Source organism: Musca domestica, unplaced genomic scaffold, assembly GCF_030504385.1.
Source record: "Musca domestica strain aabys unplaced genomic scaffold, Musca_domestica.polishedcontigs.V.1.1 69, whole genome shotgun sequence".
Classification (NCBI taxonomy): domain Eukaryota; kingdom Metazoa; phylum Arthropoda; class Insecta; order Diptera; family Muscidae; genus Musca; species Musca domestica.
Genome location: NW_026712380.1, coordinates 3,537,942 through 3,564,582, shown reverse-complemented (window position 1 = coordinate 3,564,582; position 26,641 = coordinate 3,537,942). Strand labels below are relative to the sequence as shown.

The 26,641-nt window shown below is 37.3% G+C and overlaps 1 protein-coding gene across 1 annotated transcript in view; it reads left to right on the top strand.

Moving 5' to 3' along the window:
- The window catches only part of LOC101899367 (uncharacterized), a 134,004-nt gene that overhangs the window by 8,512 nt on the left and 98,851 nt on the right, over window positions 1–26,641 (top strand). Inside the window, exon 4 of the mRNA XM_059129829.1 lies at window positions 19,694–19,869. Within this exon, the coding sequence (XP_058985812.1) occupies window positions 19,694–19,869 (176 nt within the window). The remainder of the gene's footprint in view (window positions 1–19,693; window positions 19,870–26,641) is intronic.

The following is a 26,641-nucleotide window of genomic DNA, read 5'->3' as shown; positions in this document are numbered from 1 at the left end:
ACCATTGGATTATATTTTCCTGAAAATGGACCACAACAACTATCAACACAACGGAGTGCGACAGAAGGGTAATATCTGGGTGCAGTGCTCTATGACATAATTTCATAAGCGAAATCTTCCAAAATAGATTTGGACTATAGCCTTTGCTTACTTTTTTCAATTACTGCGAAAATGTAGTAGTTGATGGAAGTTTACATCAAAATGTAACCAAAATAGAGGGACCGGTTTCCCCCTTCTTCAAACTTTGGGAAATTTTCGGATTACTATTCCTTGGAATCCGATGGTTTTAGGTATATAGTGTCTTCGGTAATATGGTTAAAAACTCCTTCTAAACGGAATCGCAGCAAGTCGAAATACTCCACAAAATTATTTGGTATAGAATTTTACTACCTATTTGTGACCCAATATTAACCAGTAAAGAAAGTCTTAAAGTCGGGCGGCTGACAAATCGGATGAACAGTATACATGGGAGCTATAGCTATATCTGAACCGATCTCCACCAAATTTGACATACTAGCTTCTAGACTCAATTCGGTAGTAAGTACAAAATTTCATTTTTCAATTTGGGCAAATATTAGACGTTTTGTGGACAATCAAAGGTAAATCGGACGAAGTTATATATGGGAGCTATATCCAAATCGGAACCGATTTCGATAAAAATTAGCAAATGTATTTCTGAGCTGTATTCGATATATTTCCCCAAATATTGTTGTTACAGAGTGCATATTACGGCAGCGGAGGACAAAAAAACAAATCGGATGAACAATATATATGGGAGCTATAGCTATATCTGAACCGATTTCGATCAAATTTGGCTTACTTATTTTCAGGTCCAATCTGATCGTACGTGCAAAATTCCATACTATCCGGACTGATATTACACGTTTGGTGCACAATACTAGGCAAATCGGACGAAGATATATATGGGAGCTATATCTAAATTTTGACCTATTATCTCCAATTTCAATAGGGATCGTCCTTGGGCCAAACAAATGATTTGTGCAAAATTTCATCTGAATAGGACAATAAATGCGAACTGTACTTTGTTTACAAAAATACATGGACAGACGGACGGACGGACATGCATAAATCGACTCAGAATGTGATTCTATGCAGATCATCAAAAGGAGCTATGGGTCTATCTCGTTTCCTTTTGCCTGTTACAAACAAATGTACAAATACATAATACCCTGACCACCTTGTGGTGTAGGGTATAAAAAGTGACCCAATTGTACACATATCCGAACTAGATCTGAATTTGATAGAAATATTGCGAGACACTAAGTTTGGATCAAAGCGAATGTTCTTTTTGAGGGTTGCTGACTAGCCGGCCGGGCGGATAGCCTTAAATGGCTAGATCGATTCCAAATGTCCTGAAACAGATTTCGTCCAAAGAGAGTCCTTTATTTTCATGGCTACCGTCTGTAGCCAAGAAGTCAAGGTATAAAAAAAATGTCTTATTACAAAAATGAGTCATGAGAGTAGAAACAGGCTTTGCAGATTTTAAAGACAAAATATTGTGTTTTATAAAATGCATCCCAACTATTTCTACACTTTTCCTGATTTAAGACAATTTTTAAGGATATTACTTCATATGGCTAGATCATTTAACACGACCAAAACGCGCCTAATCGAAATAACGGGTTTAGACCCTAGGTTTCTTTGGACCAAATCCACTTCAGAACATTAAGAGTCAATGTAGGGCTGTCCATCCGTCTGGCTGGCTGGTGCGCACGATAATTTTCGAAGGGAGTATTCGATTTGGTTCGAGCTTGGTACATATAGTTCGGAGATGGGTAATAATAATATAATAATAATAATAAAAAGGCCTGGTGCGAAGACGGGATATATCGGTGCACACCTTTTGGTACCTCCCCCACAACGGGTCAAAAATTTGAAAATCCATGAAGTCCGTAAAACGCAAAATGAACATCCAATTCCTTTCAAACTTGGCACATCCCAATAGTTCCACTTACACAAGATCTGTTGGGTACATGGTGGATATTCGCCCACTCCTTCAGGTACCTCCCCTAAAAAGGGACAACATTTTCAATGACAACAAGTAAAAAAGCAGTAAGTTCGGCCGGGCCGAACTTTGAATACCCTCCACCATTTGGAACGAATTAGAAAATTTTCAAAAAAAAAAAAAAATAAAATCGATTAATAGTTCTTTTAAAATCTTTAAAATATCTAATATAGGAAGGTGCCGATATGGGGGAATATACGATATTGTGGACCTATAAAGACAATCTGCGTGTAAAGTACTCACAAGGAACTCCTTGTGTGGATCGTTATATGGGAGCTATACGTTTTCGTTAACCTATATAGAGAATTCTCTGTCCGTTGAAAAATATGGCTAAAACATCAAAATACCGAATATCGGGGGTACCGTTATATGAGGGCTATACGATATCGTGGACCTATATAGATAATTCTCTGCCGAGGTATAAAGTACCCACAAGGCACTCCTTGTGTGGATTTTCAGACAATTCCGATAAAAAATGTGGGTAAAATCATAAAAATACCGAATATCGGGGGGTACCGTTATATGGGGGATATACGATATCGTGGACCTGTATAGACAATTCTCTCTCAGGGGGTGAAGTACTCACAAGGAACTACTTGTGGGGATTTTAAGACAATTCCATTGAAAAGTGTGGCTAACATCATCAAAATACCGAATATCGGGGGTACAGTTATATGGGGGATATACGATATCGTGGACATTTATAGCCAATTCTTTTTGAGCTGGTAAAATGCCCACAAGGGACTCCTTTTGTGGAATTTCAGACAATTCCATTGAAAAATGTGGTTAAAATCATCAAAATACCAAATATCGGGGGTACCGTTATATGGGCGCTATACGATATAGTGGACCTATATAGATAATTCTCTGCCGAGGTATAAAGTACCCACAAGGAACTCCTTGTGTGGATTTTCAGACAATTCCGATGGAAAATGTGGGTAAAATCATAAAAATACCGAATATCGGGGGGTACCGTTATATGGGGGATATACGATATCGTGGACCTGTATAGATAATTCTCTCTCAGGGGGTAAAATACTCACAAGGAACTACTTGTGTGGATTTTAAGACAATTCCATTGAAAAATGTGGCTAGCATCATCAAAATACCGAATATCGGGGGGTACAGTTATATGGGGTATATACGATATCGTGGACCGATATAGCCCATCTTCGAACTTGACCTGCCTGCAGACAAAAGAGAGATATGTGCAAAATTTTAGCTTTCTATCTTAATTCGTTTAGACTGTAGCGTGATTACAACAGACGGACAGACGGACGGACAGGGCTAAATCGTCTTAGAATTTTACGCTGATCAAGAATATATATACTTTGTTGGGTTTAAATGATTATTTCGATGAGTTACAAACGGAATGACGAACTTAATATACCCTCCATACCTTTTTTGGTGGTGGGTATAAAAATGATCATAAAACGAGAATTTAGCAACCAATACCCTTAAAATTTCACACATCTCAATATTTTTATTAAAGCAAGACCTGGAGTGAAGATGAACCATATGGGAACACTCCTTCTGGCACCTCCCCCACGAAGGGTCAACATTTGTAAATTTGAACACAAGATCTGGTGCGAAGATACATCGGTCCACTCTAGTACCTCAACATGTTGAATTATCGCGAAGTTCATAAATGCGAAATGAGCATCCAATTTCTTTTAAACTCAACATTTGTAACTTTTATAAATTTGAACACAAGATCTGGTGCGAAGATACATCGGTCTACTCCTTCTGGTACCTCCCCCTCTGGTACCTTAACATGTTGAATTATCGTGAAGTTCATAAATGCGAAATGAGCATCCAATTTCTTTTAAACTCGGCAATTCTTATAAAATAGTAAAATAAATTTCACATATCGTAATATTTTTTGAACACTGAATCTGGTGCGAAGATACATCGGTTCACTCCTTCTGCTACCTCCCCCTCTGGTACCACAACATGTTGAATTATACTGAAGTTTATAAACGCAAAATAGTTTGACTTACTCAAGATCTGCTGTGATAATGGGATATATCTCGCTCACTCATTCTGCCAAGAAGGAGAAAAGAACCCACTGTGTCACATGTCAATGATGCGTTGTTGAATGCCAGATATTAACACAACTACGCAACAAAGACGAGCAAAACAACATCGACCTCTGCCGTTGTATTTGATACACAAAGGACACACAAAAATTGCTACCGAAGGACAATAGTTAGAAGAGCGAAAGCGAGAGATGGAGAGAGCATGTCAATCTCTTACCCATGTTCCTAGCCAATATTAAAGCGTGGAATATGATTGTTCCGTTACAAATTTTCATTTCAACAACATGCTGCCTCTTGTTGTGACAATTAATTAAATTGTTATTTTATAGGGGTTTTGTTGTTGCTGTATTATTACATAAATATATGGAAAGGGAATATGGGTGGGGGGAGAAGCTTAATGTGCAGATAAGCGGGTAAAAATCACTTATTGAATTATAAAGTTTTTCTTTTCCCCCACCAAAGAGTTCCACATATCCCCAAGGCATGAAAGTTAGGGAAGGGACCATAAAAGAAAAAAAAATTAAATATAAAGGCAAAAAGGAGTGAGCAGATAATTACTTTAATAAAATTGATTTAAGCATGTAAAGTCAAGCATTTTTTTACTAAAAGAATTTAAACAAACTTTATGCCTAACATTAACCACAAACAGGACAACAAATGGACTAATGTAAGCCACATAAAAATTTCAAGAGATACCAGTGCACACTAGGTCAAATGACCACTTTTTCTGTGCGAAATTAATTACAACTAAAATATTGTACTATTTCAAACTAAAATGAAGGCAAGCGTTAAAGAAAGTGTAAAATCAGTAAATTAAACAAAAAATACATGATTTACAATACATAAACCAGACTTTTCCGCCAATTTTTTAAATAGTCCTAGTGATAAATGTAGGTGCTCGAGTGGTTTTAGAATACATTGTGCAATCAGTTTGATTTTTGACATTAGTTATTAACCGATTTTTTCTACCACAACTGCATTTTAAAATACCAGCAGTCATCTCCCCCTCCTCCTTAAAATTAGTCACATAATCACCATCTTGAGTAAGTAATGAGAAAAGTACTATAATTTCAGTTTCTTAATCTACTTTCGCGGCGTAATGCATTATATTGGTCCTTTGTAAAATTATTTTCCAAAAAAAAGCTAATGTCTCATCTGCAGAAAATAAAATTGGCTTTGTATTGGTTTCAGCACATATCTTTTTTATTTTTGAGGGCCTAGTTGGGCATGCTAAACTTTCTTTTAGAACGATGTTGCTGCTGCACGTACTAGTAAGTTTGTTTCGTTGTTTATTGAGTTTGAAAGCTCGAATGCTTCTTTTATTTTTCCATATTCACTTTTGTTGCAAAATTGAGCTTTTGGGTGACCAACAGCCGAAGAATTGACTTTTGCAGTTTGCTTTTTAATTTCGAAATTAATTTTATCCGTAAGCCAAACACAGTTTTCCAATCTAAATTTGTCAGCATTCTTCCCAATATTTTTCCATATTTTTCGTATTTTGATGTTAAAGATTTGCAGAACAAACGCGTTTTTTCTTTCCAGAATTTCATTGAATCTTCGGAAATATCGTCAGCACCAATTTTGTTCATGACAAAGTTGACAACAGCTTGCTAAGCTTGTCCTTTTGCGAACATTCATGCAGTCAAACTTCAAACAACTCTCATTTTGTTATAGCATGGTAACCTAGAAAAAACGATTTTTCTTGAAAAGCGCTAAAAGGTGCGTTTTATACTAAAGTAGAATCAAATAACTACATCTTAATTGAATCATTTCTATTTACTTTTTGTCTGCCGAAATTCGCCGAAATTTGTAAAGCTTACATGAACTCGTAATTTAAAATCACTCAAACAAATTTGAGGTTATGTAAATAAGTCAGCATTTATTTTTGTAAATAAACAATATCTACACTTTTTAATACCTGGGACATAAGTACTCACTATTAATTTTGTCTTCCATTTCAAAATTTCCGTCATTTATTTCAACTGGATGAAAAACAAGCATTTGAAACTTTAGAAAATAATAGGCTGCGCAAACAGTCTTTCAATAACGTGTTACATGTGTAACTTTGATTGATTGCTGTCAAGCGGTGTTTGACATTTTACAAAAACAAAGTGAAGCTTATGTTATTTTGGACTATTCCCTACATGGTGGAATCAATGATCAGTGTAAAATCGCCCTTACGAAATTCGACTTTCGCACAGAAAAAGTGGTCATTTGACCTAGTGTGCAGTGGCAAAAAAAATTAGTTCATGAAATTAAAATTGAAAGCTGGCAAGGAAAAGTAGAAGAAGAAAAAACGCGAATATATGACCTCATGGCAACCAACTACATTAGCCCCCAATCCCCACACCTCCCTCCATCCTTCTCCAAACCATGTTAGTTTCATTTCATTGGGAATTTAGTGAAGCTGGCATTACTTGGCCCAAAAATGACTGACCACCAACTCGAACTCTCGTTGAGTCACGACGGCACGATGCGGACCTGCCGTGGACACACAGTCAACATCAATGCTTCAGTATTTATTTTCTACATTTCCGTGCCGCGTTGCCATTTTGTCTGACACACATTTTGAAAGGATACCAGCGATGACAAGAGCAGAGAGTGAGAAAAAAAACCTAGCTGTAACTAACTAACAATGGAACAACAATACCAACAAAAACAACTACCCGGCGGACAGACACTACATCCACTTTGACTGGTAAAGTATTGTTCAAGTGATGAACTGCATCCAGACAGGCAAACATTCGTTCCGACACTGGATATCTCCCAGTTGTTGTTGTTGTCTGTTTTTTGCGACATTATCATTGCAGTGCCTCGGTTTCACTGTTCGCTGTCTTTTTTTCTCTCTGTCGTTTGCTCTCTATGCTCCGGCCCAGTTATCATTGGTTACTGTGGCACATATCGGCAGATCTTTTCAATGCTATGGCAACGGGTTGTGTGAAGAATGGTGAGTTGGAAGTGAATCGGAGATACCTTAATTGGCAATGAATTTTGTAAAGATACTATTACATCATTAATTACATCAAGTCTAGAGAGAGGGGATATATAAAATATGGACCAATAGATGTTTCATAGAAATCGGTTTTAGAACGTTTTTAATCGAATTGGGCGCATAATTTCGATCATCACTGTAAAACAAATTAAAAGGTATCAGACGGTTTTGCTGGTGGATGTATACCTTCAACTATTTTCCATTTATTTAAATATACATTGATATGTTGAAACTTAATGACAAGTTATGAGAGATATACAGTTTGAGATGAAAAAACTGCAACCACCTTCAGACTGCTGTCATTTCTAAGCCACTCGTCCGACAGATGCTAAAATTATTCCAGTGACTGCATTTTCAGAAAAAAAAGTTATTCGTGATGGAACTCAAGCGTGATAGTGTGATTTTTTATATTTGGCTGGAGAAGCTAAGTGGCTATCATTAGAGCACTCCAGCATTTAAATGTAAATAAATCGTTTGTGTCTCGTACCATCGCTCGTTACCCTGATACTGGTAGCGCAGACCGACGTCAAGGAAGTGGACGGAAGAAAACAGCACCATCAGCAGAAATGGTTCGAAAAGTAAAGAAGCGACTTGATCGAAGCTGAACATATTGCAATATTCCATTCGGCAAATACTGAAAAATGTGCTCGGGGTAAAGCCATTGAAATTCAAAAAAATGCAAGAACTTACACCGCAGCAGACTCAAAAGAGCTAAAGAGTTGCTTCGCTTGGCCGAAAGTGGTGAACTGGTTTTCTTTGTTTTTTTCGATGAGAAAACATTTGTTGTCCAGCAGTTTGTAAACAAAAACCATTAAAGAAAGTCTTAAAGTCCACCACTTTGCTAATTTAGTAGAGCTGCGCATAACAATTAAAAGTTTTTATGGGAGAATTCAATCATACACGCTATGATTATAATTATAATTTAAAGTTCAAAGGACTAAATATGCCGAAGCTTTTGTATATCTTAAATTCGGAATTGTATTGCCCATTTGGCGCACAATTAATTTGAAATCGGATACAAATATATATGGGGGATATATCCAAATCTGAACCGATCTCGATAAAATTTAGCAAATGTATTTCTGAGCTGTATTTGATAAATTTTCCCAAATATTGTTGTTACAGAGTGCATATTACGGCTGCGGAGGACAAAAATAACAAATCGGATGAACAATATATATGGGAGCTATAGCTATATCTGAACCGATTTCGATCAAATTTGGCTTACTTATTTTCAGGTCCAATCTGATCGTACGTGCAAAATTCCATACTATCCGGACTGATATTACACGTTGGGTGCACAATAAAAAGCAAATCGGACAAAAATATATATGGGAGCTATATCTAAATTTTGACCGATTATCTCCAATTTCAGGGTTCCTCCTTGGGCCAAACAAATGATTTGTGCAAAATTTCATCTGGATAGGGCATTAAATGCGAACTGTACTTTGTTTACAAAAATACATGGACAGACGGACGGACATGCATAAATCGACTCAGAATGTGATTCTATGCAGATCATCAAAAGGAACTATGGGTCTATCTCGTTTCCTTTTGCCTGTTACAAACAAATGCACAAATACATAATACCCTGACCACCTTGTGGTGTAGGGTATAAAAAATGAGGTATAAAAATGCCAAAGAGGTCAGTTGAAAATGTGAAAGCCTTGGGCACGCAAAAATTTTCTCGCACTCAGCTCGCACCACCCAAGAATGGTTACACAATGAGGTTCCTCGCTTCATTTCCAGCGCACAATGGCCACCAAAATCTCCGGATACCAATCCGTTGCCAAAGTGTCGATAACCTCAAGCAAGCACTTCGCTGGGAATGGACCAAAATACCGCAGAGCAACATTCGGGCAGCGTGCGACGGTTTCATTCTCCCTTTGAAGGTCGTAATTCGTGCCAAAGGTGACCAATTCGAACAAATCTAAACCTATTTTAAAATTTGTTGTTGTTTCCGAAATTTTTTGCTTTAATTCAATAAAATGTAAAAACTATGGAGTTTGACTTTGTTGCAATTTTTTTATCTCACCCTGTAAGTATATAAAGTTGTGATCCTTTGGGGGACGTACCAGAAAGAGTAGGATGTTAGCTATCATGTTCACACCATATCTTGTGTTAGTAAAAATATTGGGATGTGTGAAATCTAAAGAGAATCAGATGCTGAATTTGCTTTTTATGGACATTTCAGCATTTTAACCCCTTTGTGGGTATCAAGAGGACTGGATCGATATATCTTATCTTCACACCTGATCTTGCGTTGTTAGAAATGTTGATATGTGTGAAATTCAAAGAGAATCGAATGTTATTTCGATTTTTATAAGAGTGGTTTATATTCTCAATTTTGACCCTTCGCGTAGGAGGTACAGAATTAAGTGAATCAATATAGTCCATTTTCGCACCTGGCATAGCACTGGTATAAAAATTAGGATTTGCAAAGTTTAGACTAAACTTCCTTTCTTGTTTTATACGAAAATTATTTTCTCTGAAAATTTTGATCTTTTTAGGAGAGATACCAGAAGGAGTGGACCGATATTGCCTATCTCCGAACTCGATCTAAGTTTGGCAATAATTTTACGATGCATCAAGTTTTGGCCAAATCGGATACTCCCTTGGAGAGTTAACGTGCTCACCAGAAAGACAAATAGACGGACACCCCTAGATTGTCTCCAAATGTCCTGAAATGGCGGTATCACATAATAGCCATATGGCTGAGGGTATAAAATATGATGTGGGTCTTCTATCGATCGTCTATCTCTGGAAGACCTACAGAGGACATTCTATATTTTTAAGCTCATTAAAAATTGCCCTCTCCCTCACATATATAATAATAATATGGCTCAAAGGAAAACTGATTCAGACCTTTTGTCTCTTTGGACGAAATGAGTTGCAGGACATTAGGATTCATTATAGCCATGCCTCTCTGACCATGTGGGGAGCATAAAAACTGTCGAAACTAATTCAACGTCTCCATTTGTATACCCTAGGAACCGACAGTGAACTCAATATCGATTAGCAGCTTTTTCCCTTTACCCAATACCAAAATTTAGTAACATTTTGTACGCATGTCCAAAACAATCTGCAATTCTCCATCTTAGACACCAAAAGTGATTTAAAATTAATAGAATTTAGTAGTTTTCGTACATTTATAGTACGCGTTTGCAAAAAAAATCGCATTACCAAATTTACTAGAATTATAATCCAAAACCAGGTCCTTCTCTTAAGCACAGACACGAACAGCGACATCCATATTCGATAAAATTGCAGGATTCCTGTTTTTCGTCCAATTCCGAATTTAGTAGCATTTAGTCATTTTCGAACAATTATAGTAGACATTTCCAAAACAATCTCGATATTACAATTACAAACCCTAACATTGACATTTATATCAAATTTCAGGATTCCAGCTCTATTCCTTCACCCAATACCAAATTTTACCAAATAAAGTACCTATCCTGCACATGAAGTAAACATTTCCAAACCCAGCTTCTTTCTCAATTCCAGATACCTTAACTTTAAATTTCACAATTTCAACTCTATCCCTTCACACAATACAAAATATAGTACCATTCAGTACTTTTCGTACGGAAAATAGTACCTAGTACCTAGCATTCAGTACTTTTCGTACAATTAGAGTCCACATTTCCGAAACCACCTCCATGTGTCTAGGCTACCTTCTTATATTAAAACAAGTAAGCAAAGGCTATAGTCGTGCGGGGCCGACCATGTGATACCCTACAACTCAACGATATGCTAGAAGCCCTCTTATGTCCTAATCCATTTTGGAAGATTTCGCTTTTGAAACTATGTCACGGAGCACTGCACAGATATTACCCTTAGCATTTTGAACAAGAATATTTGCCCAATATTTACGAAATATGTCGTGTTGTTAGTTCTTGTGCAAAAATGCTAGAATTCTTCCCTGTCCTTATCGCTCTTCCCAGGCATGTCGAATGGCTTCAATTGTGTATAAGGATTTTTTTTTTCTGTTTTTGGTTCATTTGAAACATCTCCAAAAGCAAGAGGCCCCTCTGAATCTCCAAATTTAGACTCAGCTATATGATTTTCTAGTCTACGATATTTGGCTATAGTCGGATATCACCTGTAAGTAATGCTGGTATTTTTTACACAAAGTAGTGGTCCATTCTACTCAGAGTCCTAAACTCTAACTTCATGCGAGGTTTTGTATCCTTTGGTTTCTATTTGTATTATAACGGCTATAAAATACATTGTTGGTCAATTTCTAACCCCAAAATATATTGCGGACATCTTTGAAAACAATAGGCCTAGCCATTCTGAGCCTAACCGTACCCTTTTCGTGAGGATCGGACGATAATTGCAATGTGTATACAATATCCCCAACCTGTGTTGTAAAGTGAACAAATATTATAATGTGTACATTTTAATATTTTAAGTCAAATTGAAAAAATCGCATGCGATAAAAAATATGAAAAAATAAAAATATGTCATAAAATACTAAAAAATCTATGTTAACATCATTACAGGCGTCTTTTTATGCATTGTTTTAGATTTTATCCTTTTATGCCACGAGAGCATTCTGGATTGACAAAATTTGTCAACATCGGTCCAGTCATTATTGAGATATAAGCATTTTAGCTAACATCCCCCTTCCTTTGTATATATACATTGCATATATTTCGCTATATATCCGAAATATTTACTATCGGCATCTACGTACCGGTCAGGATTGACCTGTTCGTCTATTTGTGATTACGCAGGGATTTAAAATATTCGCGGTTTAATGGAAATTTTAACTTTTATTTAACACAAATGTTATGGTCTATTTCACCCAATAAATATTACCCGATGACCATCAAAATGGGAAGGCTTCTGCCCAGCCCTAAGCTCTAGCCCCATGCTGACTTCCACATCGATTCGTCTATAATTGCGACCTGTAGAGCAACTGCAAAATCAGGAATTTTTTTCCGTTTTTGGTCCATTTCAACCCCTAAATATTATACGATAATCTCCAAAAGAAATAGGGTTCTATTCTGACCCTATCCCCACCTTCATTCTAAATTTCGTGAAGATCGGACCATAATTGCGACCTGTAGAGTGATCACATATTAACATAGACAGACGGACAGACGGACGGAAGGACGGACATACATAGCTAGATCAACTCAGCTCGACGAGATAGGATGATCCATATATACTTTCCTATGTGGGAAACCAATATTTCGAGGTGTTACATAATTTTTGGCCCAATCAAACTTATAATACCCCCAACACATAGTGTTGTAGGGTATAATTACTTTCCAATAGCAATTCTTATATTAAATTTCTAGATTTAAGCTCCCTTCTATACCAAATGGTACCATTTCAGAAGTTTAGTACCATTTCGTAATGTACTAAACTAAAATTTCAAGTTTCCAAAAGCCCACCAATGTATTCTGCTCTCTATCAGTGACTATCATTCCAAATTTCATCGCGCGCTTCTTGTGTTCAGCATCAAAGCTAATTTTTGGATAAATGGATTTTGGAGTTATAATCAGCAAAAAGCATAGGAAAAACTACCAATGCATCCAGAACAAGTAAAAAAGCAGTAAGTTCGGCCGGGCCGAACTTTGAATACCCTCCACCATTTGGAACGAATTAGAAAATTTTCAAAAAAAAAATCCAATAAAAATTCTTTTAAAATCCTTAAAATATCTAATTTAGGAAGCTGCCGATATATGGGGGGATATACGATATTGTGGACCTATAAAGACAAATCTATGTCTGGGGGTAAAGTACTCACAAGGAACTCCTTGTGTGGATTTTCAGATAATTCCATTGGGAAATGTGGCTAAAATCATCAAAATACCGAATATCGCGGGGTACCGTTATATGGGAGCTATACGTTATCGTTAACCTATATAGAAAATTCTCTGTCGGTGGGTAAAGTGCTCACAAAGAACCCCTTGTGTACAAAGAACCCCTTGTGGCCATTCCGTTGAAAAATATGGCTAAAAACATCAAAATACCGAATATCGGGGGTACCGTTATATGAGGGCTATACAATATCGTGGATCTATATAGATAATTCTCTGCCGAGGTATAAAGTACCCACAAGGAACTCTTTGTGTGGATTTTCAGACAATTCCGTTGAAAAATGTGGGTAAAATCATCAAAATACCGAATATCGGGGGTTACAGTTATATGGGGGATATACGATATCGTGGACCTATATAGACACTTCATTTTGAGGCGGTAAAATGCCCACAAGGGACTCCTTTCGTGGATTTTCAGACAATTCCGTTGACAAATGTGGGTAAAATCATCAAAATACCAAATATCGGGGGTACCGTTATATGGGGGCTATACGATATTGTCGAAATATATAGATAATTCTCTGCCGAGGTATAAAGTGCCCACAAGGAACTCCTTGTGTGGATTTTCAGACAATTCCGTTGAAAATGTGGGTAAAATCATCAAAATACCGAATATCGGGGGGTACCGTTACAGGGGGGCTATACGATATCGTGGACCTATATGGACAATTCTCTGCCGAGGTATAAAGTACCCACAAGGAACTCCTTGTGTGGATTTTCAGACAATTCCGTTGAAAAATGTGGGTAAAATCATCAAAATACCGAATATCGGGGGGTACCGTTACATGGGGGCTATACGATATTGTGGACCTATATAGATAATTCTCTTCCGAGGTATAAAGTACCCACAAGGAACTCCTTTTGTGGATTTTCAGACAATGCCGTTGAAAAATGTGGGTAAAATCATCAAAATACCGAATATCGGGGGGTACCGTTACATGGGGGCTATACGATATCGTGGACCGATATAGCCCATCTTCGAACTTGACCTGCCTGCAGACAAAAGAGAGATCTGTGCAAAATTTAAGCTTCCTATCTTAATTCGTTTAGACTGTAGCGTGATTACAACAGACGGACAGACGGACAGACGGACGGACAGGGCTAAATCGTCTTAGAATTTTACGCTGATCAAGAATATATATACTTTGTTGGGTCTAAAATGATTATTTCGATGAGTTACAAACGGAATGACAAAGTTAATATACCCTCCATACCTTTTTTGGTGGAGGGTATAAAAAGTCACAATAAGTGCTGGTTATGGGCTGATGGCAAATTGGACCATACTTCTTTGCCCAAAATAAAAATGTTTGACATGCATGTGGAGTTGTACTAATCTACTGCATAGTTCAGTACACTAGTTCGTAAACGTATGAGTGATTTCATAAAATTATGGCACTTCATATCACTCATACGACCGGAGTTCACGGTATGTTCCGAAACATAACGAAGTTAACTTTCCACAATGAGTCTTCTAAATTTAGGGGACTTTTTATAGTGTCCTGCTACACATAAATACGTCATTCCTATTAGATTCTATTGGATATTGAAGCTAATTTCAGTTTTTTTTGAGTAGCGTACAATTGAATTATACCTAAACTATCAACATTCCTTTTCATTTTAAATTTACTAGGCATTCACAACATTTTGACCTATCAGCATTTCCTGTGTGTCTGAATGTGTGTTTTCTGTTTTTGTTCAGCTTTTCCTCAAACACAGTAGCACGTTAGTGTTGAAACATATCAAGGGAAATGTAAGAGATAAAAAAAAAGTATAGAACATAAAAAAAACAGAAGCGGACGATTTAAACATATTTCAACATGCTGGCAGTGAGGTAGGCTGTGTGTCCTTTTTGGGGAAACTGCAGAAGAATAAAAACAAACGAATATGTAGGAGAAATGAGTGTTTAAACATTTTATGGTTTAGTTTGATGCAAACGCATATTTGGAACAACTCTAGTTTAGTAAAAACGGTCGGTTTTTTTTAAATTTTGGCAGAGGTATGTATTTTTACTCTGATTTCTTGGAGGACGGATCCGGATATTTGATCAAAAATCCGGGCCCAAGACCCGAGTGAGATATTGACAATATAGGTATCATTTGAAAATCAAAATTCATATACAACAAGTGGTAACATTGTCGGGTTATTTTAAAGGATTTGGAATTTAAATCAAAATTATCGAATTTTTTATAAAACCCCCAAAAAGTTGGGGGTCCGAAATGCCATAATTTGTGATATTATGTTTCCTGGATCCGGTCTCTGGTAAACCGGTTCAGATTCAATTTTCCTAAATTTAATGCTGGTTAAGGCAGCCGCTTTCGGACGGGGCATGTCCAACACCGGCCAAGAGCACCAAAGTTTTTCTAAACTTGATTATTTTTTAAGTAGGCGGCGTGAGTCCAACACCGACAACTCGAAGAAAAACATTTATACTCAAAACATAATTTCTCTATATTGAAAATAATCGGCTCTTCCGGTTTGAAAGACCCATATCTCTGGGTCCAACAAAGATAATAACACATATTGTAGCATGAAATGAGACCTTTTTATACCCTCCACCAAAAAAGGTATGGAGGGTATATTAACTTTGTCATTCCGTTTGTAACTCATCGAAATAATCATTTTAGACCCAACAAAGTATATATATTCTTGATCAGCGTAAAATTCTAAGACGATTTAGCCCTGTCCGTCCGTCTGTCCGTCTGTCCGTCTGTTGTAATCACGCTACAGTCTAAACGAATTAAGATAGGAAGCTTAAATTTTGCACAGATCTCTCTTTTGTCTGCAGGCAGGTCAAGTTCGAAGATGGGCTATATCGGTCCACGATATCGTATAGCCCCCATGTAACGGTACCCCCCGATATTCGGTATTTTGATGATTTTACCCACATTTTTCAACGGCATTGTCTGAAAATCCACAAAAGGAGTTCCTTGTGGGTACTTTATACCTCGGCAGAGAATTGTCCATATAGGTCCACGATATCGTATATCCCCCATATAACTGTAACCTCCGATATTCGGTATTTTGATGATTTTACCCACATTTTTCAACGGAATTGTCTGAAAATCCACACAAAGAGTTCCTTGTGGGTACTTTATACCTCGGCAGAGAATTATCTATATAGGTCCACAATATCGTATAGCCCCCATATAACGGTACCCCCCGATATTCGGTATTTTGATGATTTTACCCACATTTTCAACGGAATTGTCTGAAAATCCACACAAGGAGTTCCTTGTGGGCACTTTATACCTCGGCAGAGAATTATCTATATATTTCGACAATATCGTATAGCCCCCATATAACGGTACCCCCGATATTTGGTATTTTGATGATTTTACCCACATTTGTCAACGGAATTGTCTGAAAATCCACGAAAGGAGTCCCTTGTGGGCATTTTACCGCCTCAAAATGAAGTGTCTATATAGGTCCACGATATCGTATATCCCCCATATAACTGTAACCTCCGATATTCGGTATTTTGATGATTTTACCCACATTTTTCAACGGAATTGTCTGAAAATCCACACAAAGAGTTCCTTGTGGGTACTTTATACCTCGGCAGAGAATTATCTATATAGATCCACGATATTGTATAGCCCTCATATAACGGTACCCCCGATATTCGGTATTTTGATGTTTTTAGCCATATTTTTCAACGGAATGGCCACAAGGGGTTCTTTGTACACAAGGGGTTCTTTGTGAGCACTTTACCCACCGACAGAGAATTCTCTATATAGGTTAACGATAACGTATAGCTCCCATATAACGGTACCCCGCGATATTCGGTATTTTGATGATTTTAGCCACATTTCCCAATGGAATTATCTGAAAATCCACACAAGGAGTTCCTTGTGAGTACTTTACCCCCAGACATAGATTTGTCTTTATAGGTCCACAATATCGTATATCCCCCCATATATCGGCAGCTTCCTAAATTAGATATTTTAAGGATTTTAAAAGAATTTTTATTGGATTTTTTTTTTGAAAATTTTCTAATTCGTTCCAAATGGTGGAGGGTATTCAAAGTTCGGCCCGGCCGAACTTACTGCTTTTTTACTTGTTCAATTTTTGGTGGATTTTTCCGGGTACAAAAAAGATAATTTCGATATAATCCCAACATTTGACCACTTGTTGAATAGTTATTTTCATTAACTATCGAATAATACCTATATTTCCCATATCGGAAAATAATATTTCATATTCAAGCATCCGGGTCTGCCTCTAAGAAAAAATACTTTCTGTTAATTAGGACATGAATGTCTACCTCTTAAATCTATGAGGTAGGTTCTGAAGGTATGGGGTAATTTAAAATGGTAACCCTTTGTGGGTGAGGTACAAGAAGGAGTTCGCAGATATATATCATCTCCATAACAGATCTTGTGTTAGCAAAAATGCTTGTATGTGTGAAATTTGAAGAGAGTTGAATGCTTACTTTATTTTCTTTGAGCGCTATGTTTTCATAATGGTGAACCCTATGTGGGGGACGTACCAGAAGAAATGGTTCGATCTCTACCATCTTTATTGCATATCTTGTGTTGATGGAAATATTGAGATGGTTCAAGTCTAAAGGGAATCGGATGTTAATTTCGCGTTTTATTCATGGGTATTAAAAATTTTAACCCTTTATGTGGGAGGTACCAGACGTTACACCAGACGTTGGGTAAAATAAAAAATATTGTTACGTGTGAAATATGAAGAGAACCGCATTCTTATTTCTAATTTTTTTATAATCGTCTTGATTATTCACAACTTTGACCCTTTGTGGGGGAGATACCAGAAGGAGTGCACCGATATATTCCATCTTAACACCAGATCTTGGGTTTATAAAAATATTGGGATGTGTGAAGAAGACAATTTGAAGAAAATCGGACTCTTACATAACATTTTATAAGAATTGTAATTATTCAAAATTTTGACCCTTTGTGGGTGAGGTAATGGATGGGGTGGACCGGTATTGTCCATTTTCGCATCTGACCTAGAATTGCAAATATTAGGATATGCAAAGTTGGAGCAAAATCGGATTATACTTTCTCTTTCTGTGTAAAAAATATTTTTTTGAAAATTTCGACCTTTTGTGGGGGAGGTGCCAGAAGGAAAGGTCCGATATATTCCGTCTTAACACCAGACCTTGGGTTGATAAAAATATTGGGATGGGTGAAAGTTGAAGACAATCGGACTTTTCCATCACATTTTATAAGAGTTGTAATTATTCACAATTTTGACCCTTTGTGGGAGAGGTACTTAATGAAGTGGACCGATATGGTCCATTTTCTCACCGGACCTAGCACTGATGCAAATATTAGGATATGCAAAGTTGGAGCAAAATCGGATTATCGTTTTTTTCTGTGCAATTTTGTTTTTTTTTTAATTTAGACCTTTTTTGGGAGGTGCCAAAGGAGCAGACCGATATATATTTCATCTTAACACCAGGTCTTGGGTTTATAAAAATATTGGGACTTGTGAAATTTGAAGACAATCGGACTCTTACATCACATTTTATAAGATATGTAATTATTCAAAATGTTGACCCTTTGTGGGGGAGCTAATGGATGGACCGATATTGTCCATTTTCCCACCTGACCTAGCATTGATGCAAATATTAAGATATCCAAAGTTGGAGCGAAATCGGATTATCGTTTCTCTTTTTGTGCAGTAAATTATTTTCTTTGAAAATATTGAAATTGGGAGGTGCCAGAATGAGTGGACCGATATTGCCCATCTCCGAACTCGATCTAAGTTTGACAATAATATTACAATGTACCAAGTTTGGACCAAATCGGATACTCCCTTCGAGAGTTATCGGGCACACCCGCCAGCCAGACAGACGGGCGGGCGGACGGAAATCGCTAGAATGACTCCAAATATCCTGAAACGAATTTGATCCTAAGAGACCTAGGGTCTAAAACCGTTATTTCGATGAGGCACGTTCTGGCCGTATCAAATGATATATACCTTCTGTAGCCATATGGCTGAGGGTATAATAATAGAGCATTGCTTGAGGGTATGCAGCTGTTGGCAATACCGATTGATTCTCTTTAACTTGTTTTCTTCTAGAATGACAAATTGAATATATCCTGATTACAGAATACAAATAATTTTGCCCCAAATCGGTTTAAGTTATTGCACGCAATAGTTCAAACCAGATTGACTTAACTCTAATTGTATTGAATGGGAATCGGCCTATACACATCAAAAAACAAATATCTGCTGTGGCCACCCAGCCACTTTTTAGAAACTTTTCCGAAAATCTAATAGAAAAACCTATACTCTCCATTGCGATGATCATTCCCCGAAATTGTGTTTACCAATGCCGGCCGTCACTGAAATCCTACTAAATCCTTTCCTTGTACAACAAGAGAAGAGTCCGTCCGGCTGATGGACTTGCAAATGGAACAAAGGGAAACTATGTTATTTACTAACTGTTGTTGGAGAAAGTCTATCTGCATTCGTATTTATTGTTTTTTTGTTCTCGTTTTTGTTAATTCTTTCCACACATGACCGGTGTAGATTTTGTTTTATTATTGCTTCTCATAGTTGTTGCTTGGAATGTGTTTGCAACATTATTGCAGTCGTTTGTTAAACATTTTTTTTCGCAAACTCTTTCAAAGTCTTTCATCACTAAGCGAAACGTTTTTTGGACTCTGTAGTCTTTGGTATTTTTTGTTCGTTTTGTTTTCTATTCCCTTGAAATGTTTGCAACCATTTACTGACCCGCTTCTTTTTTTCTCTCTCTCTTTCTCTCTTTGTGTGTGTGCGCGTGTGTGTGTGTGTTTGTTTTCTGTTTACATGGAAATTGCAGCATTTCTGTGGCAATTGTCATTGCAGCACTCGCCGGACCTCAGTGGCTATTTACAGAAGAGAAACAACCGAATACCAATTACAACGGCACCGCGAACTTTAATGTCCTGGATGATGGTGCCTTTATTACGCGTTACACCAAATCAAGTCTTTGGATAATCTGTTCAACGGTTCAGGGTGAGTATGTTTTGTGAGTGTGTATATGTAATGTAATTCTAAAGAAAAATTGGCATTGTAATCCTTGGCGTGAAATTCCCAAAAATTAATGGTACAATTTACATTTCTGGAGACCAATCTTACATAATTGTAATAAAAAAACAAATTATGTAGTTTATAGAAATAGAATTACAAATATATCAAATGTCAGGTACTTCGTATGAGTGAAATAAAAAATTTATATTTACTGAATTTATATATAATTTTTACTCAAATATAATGGATTGTAGACCAAAAAAAAAAAAAAATGCAAACAAATTCAGACTGCTGTCATTTCTAAGCTTCTCGTCCGACTGCTGTTAAAGTTATTCCAGTGACAGCTCATTATATTGTTTTTAAGCATAGAAAAGCATTTTTATGGGAATTTTCCAGAAAAAAAGTTATTCGTGACGGAATTCAAGCGCTGGCGCCGGCCATGGCGATGGTGTGGGCCGCCATAACAGCCGAAGGTCGCTCTCCACTTGTATTAATCGACCGTGGCAATAGAATAAATGCCGAATATTATCGCGAAAATATTCTGGAGCCTTGGCCACGCAAACATTTTGGCCGCAGACCTTGGACATTCCAATAGGGCTCAGCACCATCGCACTCAGCACGCGCCGCCCAAGAATGGTTACAAAATGAGATTTCTCGCTTCATTTTCAACGCACAATGGCCACCAAAATCTCTGGATACCAATCGGTTTGACTATTGTGTCTGTAGTATTTTTGAAAGCCACTCTAGCATCTGAACGAATTTAAGTACTTTGATACAATTTTAGTCAGATTTGTGTTTGCTCTTCAGGACTTTAGGTATTGAAAATTAGCTTTATATGTCCACATTTTAGTATGGTCCCCACAAAAGGATACTTATATTCGCCATTTTGATGAATTTACCGACATAACTCAATAAATTTTTTTCGGCATTTTGACGATTTTAGCGAAATTATGCACCGAATTTTTTCAAGTTTCCTATTTGAAAATTGTAATGGCCCAATATTGCGATATCTCTCTATATTCGGTATTTTTATCATTCTTAACCGTATTTTTTAACGTATTTTTTATACCCTCCACCATAGTTGGAGGATATATTAAGTTTGTCATTCCGTTTGTAACACCTCGAAACACACAATTTTTTCTATGTCGATTTAGCGATGTCCGTCCGTCAGTCCGTCTGTCGGACTATCCGTCTGTGGAAATCACTCTAGCTTCCGAACGAAATAAAGTAGATTGATTGATAAAATTTTACTCAAATGTGTATTATGTCTGCAGGACTTTTGGTAGGGAAAATGGATCATGTAGGTCCACGTTTTGGTATAGCCCCATATAATGGTACCTCCCTATTTTCGGTATTTTGGTGATTCCAGCGACATTATTCACCGGAAATGTTTTAAATTTGGGATTTGAAGTTCGAAATGAATAGTAAAAAAAAATTGTCTGTGCAGGTTCACGTCTTCGTATGGCCCCCATATAACGGTGTCCCGCGATATTCGGTACTTTGATGATTTTAGCTACATTATTCACAGGAATGGTTTCAAATCTGGTATTTGAAGTTCGTAATGGATACTAAAGCCTATGACAGAAAACTGTCTGTGCAGGTCCACGTCTTGGTATAGCCCCCAATATAACGGTACTTCCCTTACATTCGGTATTATGACGATTTTAGCGACATTATTCAGCGAAATTGTTTTAAATTTGGATACTACAGTCTATGACAGAAATTTGTCACGTCTTCGTATAGATCTTAATATCAGCTACATTCGGTATTTTTATGATTTTAACAGAATATTTAAGGGATTTTTCTTTTTGAAATTTTACATATGCGTTCAAAATGGTGAAGGGTATTCAAAGATCGGCCCGGCCGAACTTTCAGCTTTTTTAATTGCTCAATACTCAACTTCCTTCCAAATTCGGCCCAATCGAAATACGGTTTTTAGCTTGTCATATTTCATCTAATTCAGATAAAATATTAATATGGGCAAATTACTAGAAAATCGAACATTTATAACCAATTTTATGCGAAATCGTAGAATCGATATTCACCTCAGGTCTCTGGTAAAAATCTCTGGTTAAAATTATCTCTGGTAGAAATTATACAGAATCGTGGACTTTATACAGAATCGCGGACTTGTTTCGCAAGTTATGACAGATAAAGGTGTTGCAAATTGTGACCCCTTTGTGTATGAGACACCAGAAAGGGTTCACAGCAAAAATGTTTGCATGTGTAAAATTTGAAGAGAGTTGGATGCTTATTTTGCTTTCTTTGAGCCTTTTGTTTTTCAAAATCTTGAACCCTATGGAGGGAGGTACTGGAGCGAATGGTCCGATTTCTTTATAACAGATCTTTGTTTGATGGAAATATTGAGATGTACCAAGTCTGAATGGAATAGGATGTTTATTTCGCGTTTTATTAGCTTCATGGATAGTCAAAATACTTACCCTTTGGGGGGAGGTACCAGAGGGAGTTTACGGATATATTGCATCTTCACAGCAGATCTTGTGTTAGTAGAAATAATGGATCCTTATTTCTGATTTTATAACCGTTTTGGTTATTCAAAACTTTGACCCTTTGTGGAGGAGGTACCAGAAGGAGTGGATCGATATATCTTCATACCATACCTTGGGTTAATAAAAGTATTGTAAAACGTGTAATTTGAAGACAATCGGACTCTGACATCTTGTTTTATAAGAGTAATAATTATTCAAAAATTTGACTCTTTGTGGTGTAGGTACTTGATGGAGTGGGCCGATATTGTCAATTTTCTCACCTGACCTAGCAATGATGCAAATATTAGGATTTGCAATGTTGGAGCAAAATCGTATTATCCTTTCTTTTTCTGTGCAGTAAAATATTTTTTGAAAATGTCGACCTTTTGTAGGGGAGGTACCAGAAAGTGTGGACCGATATTGCCCATCTCTGAACTCGATCTAAGTTTGATAATAATATTACGATGTACCAATTTTGGAGCAAATCGGATACTCCCTTCGAGGGTTATCTTGCCCATCGGCCAGCCAGATAGACGGATGGACGTCCTCGCTAGATCGACTCCAAATGTCCTGAAACGGATTTGGTCCAAAGAGACCCAGGGTATAAAACGGTTATTTCGATGAGGCACGTTTTGGCCGTATCAAATGATATATACCCTGTCTAGCCATAGGACTGAGGGTATATATCTTGTTTTATTTAAAAATTTGCTTTAAATAACAAAAGACACCTCCGCAGGAGATAGATTTGGAAAAAAGTGAAATATTAATTATCAAAACAACATTTTGCAAATGAAATTAAGGGCACTCGCCAGTCACTACTAAAATTATGCGTCCTCCTATTCAATTTATGCCCCCGTTGTCATTACGGCGATTTATAAATGCACGAAATTCAGCATCAAGATAATGCAAAACGCTTCTTAAAACTCTGACCGAACTTAACGACCCTTTAACTTTCCGGGTTTTTAATTACATTTCATTTTAATGTTAATACAATTTAGTGAACGGTAATTAACCTGCATTTCTTCTGCCAAGGCGGCAGTTGGCAAAACAAGAAACGAAACAGAAAAAATGCAATAACAACAACAGCAACGAAATCGTTCACACCTGTGGAAGCGAGAACAACGAACAAACTTGATTTTTTCTCACAGAAATAAATGTACGTCCTGTTGAAGTTAATAAATCGCCATAAATTAAAAATGCCTCAAAAAATTACACTACAACACCTCAAAATTGCCGGGCTAACTTTTGTGCAAGTCTCGCTCCCCGTAGTCCCCGTAGTCTGCAGGGAATGCAGGTCGAGGCTTACACACTGGCACAGTGCTGTGGCATTGCATGGCTGCATCAGGCACAATTTCGAGAATGAAGAAATTTGCAAAAAACAGGAGCAGGAGTAGGAGGAGGAGGAGGAGGAGGAGGAGGAGGAGGGAAGAAGTAGGAGGCAAATAGTAAAAAGGATGCTGGAAAAAATCAAATAAAAATATTTTGTAGCCAAGTTATGCTAATAGGCATCAGTGGGGGAGGAAACGACTTAGTTCCGCTAACAGTTTCCGTTTCCTGTGTGCCTCATGCCACCATCACAGCCATCAGTTTGCCGTTGTTTGGTGTTGCATCAAACAGCAAAACAACCTAATAACGAGCAACATTAACAGGCTGCACAGATGCCGCAAAGAATTGAATTTGGTTTGCTTGAGAAGGGAGGGGGAGGGGTGAAGAGAAAGGAGAATGAGCTCGAGAGAGCAAAAATCAGGATGATGTTGATGAAGAAGACCACGTAAACAACAACAAAGGCGTTTTTAAATTATCATGATGACGATGGACCAATGTTGCCAATGTTGATGTTTCCCTTACCCCTCGCACTTCTACTCCCCTTTAAGAAACTAGATGTGCCACCAGTCTTATGACATTAGGATGAGAAAACTTGTACGATGACACAACACCGACTGTCAGGAAAAACTGAACGCACAGAAATTTAACACCTCCAACTTTGTAAAGCTTTCGAAATCTTCATGGACACACACACACACACACACCCAGCCAAACAGAGAACAAGTTTCTGCTCAGCGAAAGTTTTGCAATGTATGCAGCCAGCGTACAAATGTTTCCCAACCATTCTCTTTGAAGTAAATTCGCTAACGTTTAGTTCTATTGTTGATTTGCCAGGTTCGTGAATGAGTGCAGCATATCCGCCGTCGTCGCTGTCACCCTCTCTTGCCCTGTCGCTACTACTAATGGAGGTGTGAAACGGCAACGTTGTTAGTTTAACACTCAACACATTCAACACGTGATTTCATTATGCTTTCTATGCTCGAACTGGTGTTGTTGAACACCTCCTCAGCCACCCACCTGGCCATATAGACCTTGTGCCGGTGCGACTACTCTTCATTTTCTTTGAAGCGGAAACGTAAAGCCAATGTAGCTAGGTAGGTGGGTGTGTGTGGGTGTTCGCTTTCATCCATAGAAATGAAATTTCAAATGTAATTTCGTATCCTGTTATTAAATTTTTAAAGAGCTCTTCAGAGGCATCAGCCGCGGCATTGGCATCGGCATCGACATCGTTGTGTAAAAAGGAATTTTTAAAGACATTTGTTTTTTTTTTTCCTGTTTTGTTGGGCCCGAATGCTATTCGAGGGAAAGCCCTTGTGCTGCGGGACAAGTATTGAAGTGGAATAGGGAAGACATCTAAAATGTGTCGCCTTTATCTATTAATTTTATTCGTTTGAATAGTATTTTAGGTAATGACTTCTTTCTTATATTTTCATCATTTCTTACTTCATTTAATTAAAAATCAAAATTCATTCTGACCAAGGTGTCCGCTTAGCTTAGCACCATGCCGTTCAGGGACGTAGCCAGAAAAAATGAAAAATGTCAAAATTTCAACACAGAATTAAATATTCGTGGTCAATATGCCAATTTTTCGAAACCATAGAAAAATAGAATATAAAAAATCAGCAAGAAAGGACAAAGGACAAAAGTCCAGTCGTTCAGGGGCCGGCATAATAATACCCTGTATATATAAAGGAGTAGTGAACAAAACTGATTGACTGAATAACCGAGAATCAACGTCCAGACGAAACTGCTGAATCTTGAAATTTAACACAAGGGTCAAAGAGAGCGATTAAACTGGGGTTTTGGAAATTCGCACCAAAAGAGTACGTACTAAAAACATTTTAAAAACAAGTAAGCAAAGGCTATAGTAGTGCGGAGCCGACCATGTGATACCCTACAACACTACAATATGTTAGAAGCCCCCTTATGTCCAAATCCATTTTGGAAGATTTCGCTTTTGAAATTATGTCACAGAGCACTGCCCAGATATTACCCTTAGCATTTTGACCACGGACATTTTCCAAATATTTATGCACTCCGTCGTGCTGTTAGTTTTTATGGTCCATTTTACGGCTAAATATAATCCAATGGTCATCCAAAATGTCAAAATTCTTCCATCTTCTCAGGCGTGTCGATTGGCTTCAATTGTGTGATCAGGAATTTTTTTTCTGTTCTTGGTTCATTTAACCCATAAATATTTTGCGACCATCTCAAAAAGAAGGGCCCTTCTGTGCCTCCAAATTTAGACTCATCTATATGATTTGCTTGTCTACGATATTTGGCTATATTCGTCAACGAAATCAGCATAAAAAGCCAGAAGTTCGCCTATTGTGTATTTCGGATATCGCCTGTAATTAATGTTGGTATTTTTTCTCACAAAAGTAGTGGTCCATTCTGCCCACTGTCTTAAATTCTAACTTCATGCGAGATTTCGTGTCCTTTGGTTTCTATTTGTGACCTTTATAACGGAACATTTTGAGTTGCTGGTCCGAAATATATTGCAGGCATCTTTGAAAACAATAGGCCTAGCCCTACTGAGCCTAACCTAATAATTGAAATCTGTATGTAATTATCCAAGCCTGTGTTGTAAGGTGAAAAAAAAATCACAAAATATACACTTCAATATTTTAAGTCAAATTGAAAAAATCGCATGCGATAAAAAATATGAAAAAATAAAAAAATTTCACAAAATCTATATTATCATGATTATAGGCATCTTTTTATGCGATTTTTGTAGATTTTATTCTTTAATGTCAAGAGGGCATTCTGAATTGACAAAATTTGTCAAAATCAGTCCAGCCCTTCTTGAGATATAAGCATTCTAACTAACATCCCCTTCCTTTGTATATACACATTGTATGTATTTCGCTATATATAACCGATATATTTATTATCGGCATCTACGTAACGGTCGGGATTGACCTGTTCGTCTATTTGTGATT